Raw genomic sequence first — 9,715 nt, 5'->3', positions numbered from 1 at the left:
TGCGGGCCGTCGCCCGAGGGACCAGGGCCCACCAGCAGTCCTGGGAGCCTCCTGGCTCTTCGTGTTGCTCGTCGCTGCTCGCCGGTGGGTTTTGGCAGGCAACAGCAGCTCGCGGCGCTGACGGCGGCAGTCGACGGCCAACGCTAGTCGATTTGGTGCACTCCGTTCATGTGCTCACCACGGTGGCGCTCCGCCAGGGTCATTCTATGCAGGTGAAACAGATTGGCTGAAAATATATGGGCCATACGCAAACTTCTCAGCCGTATGTATATAAACCGCTCCGTACTTCGGAAACTGACCTCCTCTAGAAGAATAACCAGATGGATAGGAGGAACATGAGGAAGAGCGAAACCCTAACCTACCTAACCGCCAGTCATCATGCCACCACCGCTCGCAGGGACTGGGCATCGCTAGCCGGGGATGCCCTATAATGGTATTCTTAACAAAAGATAAGAAACTCGTTTCTGAGATATAATCTTACAACAATCGAGTCCAAGTGTCGAGTTGCATTTAGGCAAGGCGGCACTGCTTGGCTTTCGCTATTAAGAAAGCTTGACCGTTTTTTTCATGAACTACTCGAACTTTTTTTGTTATAAAATAAAAGCACAGCATAAATAAACTAGAAGAAGCAAATCGGTCCTCCCAGTTCAATACACATAGTTTTGGGCCCAGATCCACCGGGGTTGGGCCCCGGAGGGTCAAATACCGGCCCACGCTAGAGACGGTTCGGTTAAACCGCTCTGGTTTTGTTTCGGCCGGTTTTTAGAAACGACCCGTGTGCGCGACACGACGCCACGAAGCCGCCGGCACTCCCTCTCGCGATAGCGGCGGCGGTGACTGGAACGGAGGGTCGGAGGGGACGGCGGCCGGCTGGAGGAGAGGAGAGGAGCTCCTCGACGCTGACGCTGCCCTTCCTCGACGCGGACGCCGCCACGGAGCCCGACCCAAGCCCTAGCCGGAGGATCTTCCCCTTCCCCGCCTCCGACGCCAGCCGGTACAAGGTAAATCATCTCCTCCTCCTCCTCGTCCTCTTCTTCGCTGGGTGCATTTTACATGTTACGTATGGTGAGGGATCTAATAAGGGAACCTTTATCATTGGTACTAGTACTAGAATATTTGTGCGCTGTCAGGGTTTGGTCATTTAATACATTTTCCAGGGGTAGTTGGGGTCACTCGTAAGATAATGTGGCATCTGATCAGATTCACCTACGCGTGCAAACACTATACTAGTATGTTAGCTTGACAGAAGCAGTACCTACATGATGGCAAGTCAAGTTCATGCATTCGATTCCCAACTTTTCTTTTCCAGACAGATGCAAGAATTTTGAGTTGCAGCAATTTGCAAATAATAACCCTACATCATTGCTCCCATGCTCTTCTTTCTCAGATGAAGGAAGCTTTTGATCCGCTCACCTTGCAGATGAAGGAAGGTTTCGATCCGCCCGCCTCTGTTGCGGCGACACCACCAGAAACAGAAAGCACTAGTTCCAGCTGCAACATCATGGGTGACGTGCTTGCCGAGCGAGATGCCGTTTCCTCGCAGCGGCAATGCACGTGTCCTGCTGATATTCCTGCTGAGCGCGACTCTCATCATCCATGTATGTGTCCTGGTAGCTTCCCCCCAGTCCCAGACAAAACCCAATTCTGGTCTTTTGTTTCATCTTCTTATTCCGCCGCCATGGCAATTTCTTTTTTTCTTTCTGCAGGGGATGGTATGAAAAGTGAAGACGATACCGATTTTCTTCATCACGCACACAGGACTTTGTCACTTCTTGTACGAGTGTATACCCTTGTTTAGTCATACCTTTTTTTTTTCATCGTGCAGCTCTATCTCTGTTAAAAGAATTGAATCAAGCACTTCCTCTTCTATAATTTTTTGTATTTTAGAAACACTATATCTTCCTTTGTCATTAGTCGACATTACAAGGGTTGTATTTATCTGAACTGAAGATAGTTGCTTTAGTCCAGCTGACTAAATAAATATATTAACTCTTCAGTACTCAAGCATGAAACCCAAGAGGCACTGTACTTACTACAAAGATGATTTAACATTTCAGCTTGTTTTTTTGTCAGTTTGAACAATTAGTTTAATTCAGAAGCAAAATGCAATCGCATTCTCATAGGTCTCAAGTGCGGAGTGTTCCTGCATTTATGCATCTGCTTCAGATGTACTCCTATTTAAACATGAACAGAATCATTGATCACTTGTTCAACAAGCATTTTCTAAGCGAAGTATGTTTTAGTAAAGCCATACAATTTGTGGATAGCATGCTTTATATCAAACTTAATGATTTTGTTCATCAAGATTCCAACAGCTTGTCCCTTCGCAGGATTATCAAGAAAAGTCTTTGGAGGGCAAATATGCTACTGACATTGGGTCTCATGTATATTCCAAGCAAGCGATATCACCACGGAGTGAATATGATAGGCAGCAGCCTTACTCTCCTTTATCGAGCAATTGTTGGGAAAATTCTTCTTCATTGGAAACAAGGCCAGGCAATCGAGATACATCATGGGATGCAGGAATCAGAAGTAATATCTTTGGGCCGAGGGATGACTACCTTTCATCATATCCTACTGGTCCTACTGTGAGAAGATCGTATCAAGAAGCAGCTAAAGTTGATTTTAGCTTAGATTTTCATTCTGAGCATCGCTACAAAGGATCAGATCGATTTACTTCATTTTCAAAGTGCAATGGTCAATCTATTGAACCCCACAGTGAGGTATATGAGTATATCTATGGACCATTAGTTGTACTACAATGATTTTTTTGTGTGTGTATATATTGTTGTGTATCTGACATACGTAGTAAATGGTGAAACCTTTTTTGTGTATCGTGCCTTAATAACAAGTTCTCATTGATACAGATAGTTGATTTTCCCAGAGGGGCCCATTGTTTGGATGAGACTGCTTCGTTTTCTAGTCGATGGTGCTTCAAAAATGGGGGCCGGGGGCCTTCACTACCTAGAGGACGGGCGTATGGCGATGAGATACCTTCTCTGTCTAGTCGAAGTTGTAATGGCAACGGAGTGCTTTCATCCTCAGGTCCATGGAGTTATGGGGCTGAAACTCCCTCGCTCTCAAGTAGACAAGGTCATGGCGATGAAATCCCTTCTCTATCTAATCAGAAATTCAATGGCATCTCACGGTCAAGCCAGTGGCACCATAGTGCTGAAATCCCCTCGCTCTCAAGTAGACAGATTTATGGTGATGAGATCCCTTCTCTGTCTTCCCAAAAGTCCAATGGCATTTTATACTCAAGACAATGGCAGCAGTATGATGCTCACATTCCTTCATTCTCGAGTAGACAAGGTTACGGTGAGGATATTTCAGTACTGTCTCCCCATTGGCGCTATCGAGACAGGACACCTTTGTATTCTGGTCAAAGGTGTCATGATGCTGAGGCACATCGATTATCAAGCTACCAGCAAGGTGCTTCTCGTGGGAGTGGGAACCCAAGAGGCTACCAGCAAGGTTCTTCTCGTGGGAGGAGGCACCTGGGTGACAATTTCGGCCATGGTCTTGTTAGTAATCAGCAAGTCAGGGTGACCACAACCAGACATACTGGCACAAGACCACGGGTGGCTAACAGGGTTGTAAGCAACACTAACTACTGTAGAAATAGCAAGAAGGAAAACCCATCAAGAAATTCTGAGGATATAAGGGACCAAGTTTGTGGTCCACGTGCAAGCAAATTGAACAGCGCATCAACGCCGTCTACGAAGAAAGACATCTTGAGCCCTTTTGTCCGTAGAGACCAATTTAATAGATCAGACTTCTCTGTTCAGTATGAACATGCCAAGTTCTTCATGATAAAATCATACAGTGAAGATGATATTCATAAAGGTATCAAGTACAATGTTTGGGCAAGTACACCAAATGGGAATAATAAGCTGGATGCTGCTTTTCATGATGCTCAGGCTTTAACGAAGGAAAAAGGCACAAAATGTCCTGTCTTCCTATTGTTTTCGGTATGCCCTTCTTCTAATTGTTTATTCTTTTCTAGTTTGTAGCAGATAAAGCATTTAACAGCCCTAGTGAGATAATTAAACAAGCATCTCAGTGCATGATAGCCAGTTCCTTTGATGAGATTGAGTTGATACTTACTAGCATGATGTTGATGTGCATCCTACCCTGTGTCGGCTGTGTGGGGAGACAAGACTGGCTGCATTAGATGAAGGTGTACTGCATTCCTTTTAAGTCAAATTTCCCTGAATTGCACCCCTAGTGGGCTTGCTATCAGATTATGCCATGATTTTATCCAAAACAGATGCATTTAATTCGCTGAATGCTCCTTACTAGCAACGCCACAAATGCATCGCTGCATGGAAAAAAATAGACAGACGCTGACAACAGGCCAATCACAGCGATTCACACTTGGAACGCTCTGGCCTCCTTATTCCTAGGAATGGACAAATTGGCTCCCCACACAGCCGGCACGAAAACACAGATGAGAACAGAGAGAACCACGATGCGCACATTCCCTGACAACGGCATTCCGATCGCCCAGACCACTGGGAGCTTAGAGCTCCTTTGAGGCTAGACTTGAATGAAACTATCCAATATATTGTTCATTGCAGTGCTGTTTTACCAAATTGGAAAGACAGGTTTTAATTGTATTCCCTGTTACAGGTTAATACCAGTGGGCAGTTTGTAGGGATGGCTGAGATGTTAGGTCCTGTTGATTTCAAGAAGACCATGGACTTCTGGCAACAAAATAAATGGAGTGGCTTTTTCCCTGTAGTTTGGCACATTATAAAGGACATCCCGAATCGGCTCTTCAAGCATATCACTCTAGAAAATAATGACAACAGACCTGTTACTTTCAGCAGGGACACTCAAGAGGTACCATGATTCATTTTTCCTAATCTGTACCATGAAATATTTTCCTGGAAATGATCCTTTAGATTTGCTCCTATTATTGCATTAGATAATGTAAAGAAAAGCTAAGAATTTATTTGTTCCAGAGAAAGTTGCTACTTTGGCTGATTTCAGAGGTTTATGTATGTTCCTCCAATGAAGAAAGGCGGTCCTATGTGATCAACATTATATGGCCTGAACCCGTCTAACATGTTACTAGTTGCAGTATCGCTATGCCGCTATTCTATTTCTTTCTCCCATGCGTGGTCACTTCTCTTATTCCTCACTTTGTATTTCTTTTAGAAAAAACAACAGGAGGGGAACTTTGGTAGCTATGAACTAAACCCTCTGTCCCACATTACTTGTCGCATACCACATAAGCCGGTGGAGATGTGCCCCATTAGACAGCCTCATAAGGCAGGCATCATAGTGCATTTTTAGGCCTTACTAAATCCTTGTATGGCTTCCTCTATTTCTCTAAAAAAAAATGACCAAGAGTGGATCGAATGTATATAGAACAGATTTCTCCACGCAGGTATACCTGACCCTTTTTTAGCTAGTTTCAGGAAAGCGGAGGTCCATCTAGTGCTATTCCCTCCTGACCCATATTACTTGTCGCAGATTTACTATAACTTTGTACTAAATCTGCGACAAGTAATATGTGTCGGAGGGAATAGCACTAGATGGACCTATTTTGTTTCTTTTGCTACCATCTAATGATCTTGCCTCCTGAACTGAATTTCCATTCTGTTTGACCTGCTTAGCCCCACATGTCAAGCAACTATCAAAATGAGATCCATGTTGCATATGTATTGGCCTATTGGGGATATATACAATGATAAAGGTGGTTCGTAACTGTAAAGTAATTTCAGCTTAGTGTCAACTAATATTTAGGAGAGGCAACTTTTGACACAGAAATTTTAGCTCACCCTCTCACAAACAACCTTTCCAACAAAAAGAGTTTGCAAAATTAAAGAAAGAAATAGAAACATCAAAATCAACCGATACTTCCTGATAATGCATCAAGCCATATCAGGGATGTATTTCATATCGATGTTTTGCCTCCTCTGTGGAGATCAGGGCAAGCCAACTGCAGAATTGCGCATCGGATCAAGTACATTCTTTATGCTTTGTTGCAAGTTAATTCTTAATGTCTTCGATTGTCTTGATCGTATCCTTTTATTTCTTTTATGTAGATTGGCCTGCCCCAGGGTCTAGAAGTGTTGAAAATTTTCAAGGCTTATCGCCATGGAACATCAATTCTGGATGATTTTGACTTTTATGAAGAAAAAGAAAATACACGCTGTGCACAGAAGGGCATAAATGCAGACTCGTTGCATGAAGCCAGAGTATCTTACTTTGGAACAGATGACTTGAAATCAATGGTATGCATATCTTTTTCTTTATGGTTGTGTGGCAAGCTAGTTGTAACTTGTAAGAAGGGAGACACTGAGGGCATTACTTTTGTTATCTTATTTTATTACAAGAGAACAATTGCCGTTGTGTGAACATCGTGATTGTATCTGTTCTTCAGGTCTATGTAGCATTACATAGAATCTAAAAACAATTTTACACCTAATGGAAAATATCTAGAATGAAGCAGTAAGCAGTAAGGTCAGGTTAATGTTGTTTTTTGCACTATATCAATGGAATACATGTATTCTTGGTGAGTTAAATTTGGACAAGCTGTAAGGAGAAAGAAATTTAGAAAAGCTGTAACTTTGTACCCTTTTTTTGCGGGTAAAAAAAAAGGGTACAAAGTTACAGCTTTTCTAAATTTCTTTTTTTTTTGTACCCAACCGTGGTTTACAGTGAACCTGAACCCTGCACTGACCATGCCCATTTCTACTTGCAGGGAGACATTGAGGCAAGCATGGAGAGTATCAATCTCCACGAGCCTTGGGACTAATCCAGATCGATCTATGTCACGTTGCAAAATATGACAAGGCAGTGACATGGCTGACCACCCTACAAGTGGACACTACACAAATTAACTGAAAATATGCTATAGAATGTTTGCACTTTCTATGGACCCAGATATATCGTTGTCAAGACATGCTATAGAATGTCCAGTTAGATATATAGTCGTTGGTACAACTGATATATAGTCGTTGGTACAACTTAGATATCTAGTTTCTGTCAGAGTAAAAGTTTGAGATTAAGGTGGTTACAATCTTATGGTGACCGCCATGTTGGTTGTATGTCGCTGATGGAATATTTTGGTTGACAAGAATGGTTAAACCAGCAGATGATCTGCAACTGCGTTTAGCAGGCAGGTTGTGATTTTCTGTTTCCGTGAGCTTATTACAATGTCTGATGGAATATGTTGGTTGACAAGAATGGTTAAAGCAGCAGATGATCTGCAACTGCATGTAAAGTGCAGGTTGTGATTTTCAGTTTCTGTGAGCTTATTGAAACGGATTCCAATGTTACTTGCTCGCATGGAATTTTTCTCGTTTGCACATTTAGCTCGCTGGATGCTGTATGCGAAAAAACGGAGCTTGGTATATGTTGTGCATTACGTTTGGATCCTAAGATAGCATCTCTAACAAAGCCCGTAAACATGCGAACTGTAAAACGCGAATTTAGGTCGTCGAAAAAGTGCTGGCGCATAAAATAAAATTGTAAAAGAGCATATTTCTAAATATACCACTAGACCTATCGTATCAGTTTTTTTTGCTTACCTTCTTCTTCTGCGCCAGCCCCACCCCACGCCGCCTCGCCTAGCACAGCACCGACCCGACTCGGCCGCGCGCCACCTCGCCCCACCCCGTGCCGCCCTGCATCGCCCCGGCGAACTCGACCCCCGGTGAGCTCGTGGCCGGCTGGCTGCCCGCTCTCCCTTCCCTGAGCTCGCAACGTAGGGACCCGCCGAAATTTGGTTGTCCTCCGGCCAAATTTTGCAGAATTTTGGTCCTATTCCGGAAATCCTCCGACGAAACTGCAGTGTTCGGAGCTGAAGTTTCAGCCCACCAAAACGCCATTAGAAATACAGATTAGCCTTCAGTTTGACCTTCCAACCCCTGCAAATAGGGTGCAAAGTTTGGTCTTCAAGCTCAACCTGTAAATTTTTTTTGGTTTCGTTCCGTTTACAGACGTGCACCGATTTTTGAACCAAACCCAGTTTACCCAGTTTAGGAGCTCTGTTAGTGATGCTCTAACAATGTTACTAGCTGCATGAGGGGAGAAGTAAATGCCGCACTGATTGGTAGACCACAAATCATGTTTTCCGGTTCCGTTGATGCAACGCATAATGTTTGGCAGCTGCATAAGGTTCGGTACGGTCACCTTATACACACGGTTGGTGAGGTTACTATGGGTGAGTCTAGGGTTTGGGGTATCTATCTATCTATCTATCTATTATTATAAAACTAGCACATTTGCCCGTGCGTTGCTACGGGTGGATCGCATGTTCAGGCCATGTATTGAAAAGATAATTACATTTTGTTATTACAAATTTAAAATATTTCAGCACAAACACATCTTTCTTATACCTTTTCATGTTAAACTATTTCGTTTGGTTTAATCACACTCGTGTCTTGATAACAATGTTCCAAGATATTTGTAATTTATTTTCTTCACTCTCCCATTATCATAGCTGAAGTTGCTGCCGAAAATACCTTAATGTTGCCGCTTTGGATGAAAGGCATGATTGGAATTTTTTAAAACCGATCAATATGGGTCGGTGCGTCGGCCTATTGTCTTCCTAAGAATCAATACTTTCATATCGTTGATTTCCCCTTTTTTATATTCTGCCTAAAGTTATCTTAAAAATTTAATAATTCTTCAACCTTTTATTGATGTCTGGATTTTTTTTAACTGATCAATATGGGTCGGTGTGTCGGCTTATAGTCTTCCTAAGAATCAATACTTTCATATCGTTGATTTCCCCTTTTTTATATTCTGCCTAAAGTTATCTTAAAAGTTTAATGATTCTTCAGCCTTTTATTGATGTTTAAAAATAAAGCTTGTATTCTTCCATTAAAATAAAAACTTGGAATCGTCAAGGCATGGCCCAGGTCAAGAGCAGCGACCCTACTTGTACCGAGTAAATACAGTGAACGCACCATGCATCACATCGTTTTGTCAGCCTCGAGTTCACCTGGGCCGTGGCCCGTGGGGCACATGATGGCATCCCCTCGTGGATCTTCACCGCCATCCTCTGTCAAGGACCATGGCTGACAGGTGGCATGAGGCTATAGGCGGGGAAGACTTCCATCGAGTGGCTGGAGTGCTGAGTTGGAAAGCGACAGAGACGAGCTAGCGTGTTTGGGTGTGGTTGAAATATTCATGTGCCGTGTCATACTGGGGCATCATTATTGTAATAGGAGATGGAAAACTTCCTCTCTCCCGAACCTACCTGCTTCCGTCCTTTCCCTAATCTCCAGATTTCCCTCTCAAATCCCCTCTCCTTTGTATCAAGAGTGAATCAAGGACGTTACATCCTCTCGCCTCTTTTAATTACAGACTTGCAAGGTCCACCTTTCAAGCATGTCAATGTTCCTTTCCGTTTAATTAGCTCGCCCGTTTTGTTAACTCTCCTGCTTGACAACCTATATAAATTGGTGGAACTCAAAGTAAGGAGGCGAGGTGGGACTATCAAACAGTTGATCACCGTAGCATCAGGTCGGGATGCCTCTTTTTGCCTAAAAAGTATTCTAATATAGAGAAGGCCCAGTAGCGCAGCAGTCGTCCGGCCATTCAGTTTGGGCTGCTGGACCCGCACAAGCCAGGCGACGGAGAGATCGCTCACTCGAGAGAGCTGTGGCTCCATGGGATTTCTGGTCGTCGGTGAAACGGAGCATGTACTGGTCGTAGTAGACGACGGCGTTCCGGCAGAAGACGCTGTTGTTCA

General features: G+C 43.5%; 1 protein-coding gene across 2 annotated transcripts; it reads left to right on the top strand.

The window, feature by feature from the left end:
• Window positions 1-770: 770 nt before the first annotated feature.
• Window positions 771-7,154, top strand: LOC127325836 (uncharacterized). Of its 2 annotated transcripts, none has more exons than XM_051352661.2 (8): window positions 771-1,001; window positions 1,421-1,598; window positions 1,707-1,774; window positions 2,331-2,723; window positions 2,868-3,971; window positions 4,633-4,845; window positions 6,057-6,245; window positions 6,716-7,154. In XM_051352661.2, exons 2-8 carry the CDS (start codon window positions 1,421-1,423, stop codon window positions 6,767-6,769), a joined length of 2,199 nt encoding a protein of 732 aa, XP_051208621.1. In that variant the 5' UTR covers window positions 771-1,001; the 3' UTR covers window positions 6,770-7,154. The 2 variants fall into 2 exon arrangements, with proteins under 2 accessions (XP_051208621.1, XP_051208620.1); XM_051352660.2 differs by having other exon boundaries at window positions 1,388-1,598.
• The last annotated feature ends 2,561 nt before the right edge of the window (window positions 7,155-9,715 follow it).

This window comes from Lolium perenne, chromosome 3 (genome assembly GCF_019359855.2).
Source record: "Lolium perenne isolate Kyuss_39 chromosome 3, Kyuss_2.0, whole genome shotgun sequence".
Classification (NCBI taxonomy): domain Eukaryota; kingdom Viridiplantae; phylum Streptophyta; class Magnoliopsida; order Poales; family Poaceae; genus Lolium; species Lolium perenne.
The sequence above is the reverse complement of the archived record's forward strand: the minus strand, read 5'-3'. Positions and strand labels throughout refer to the sequence as shown.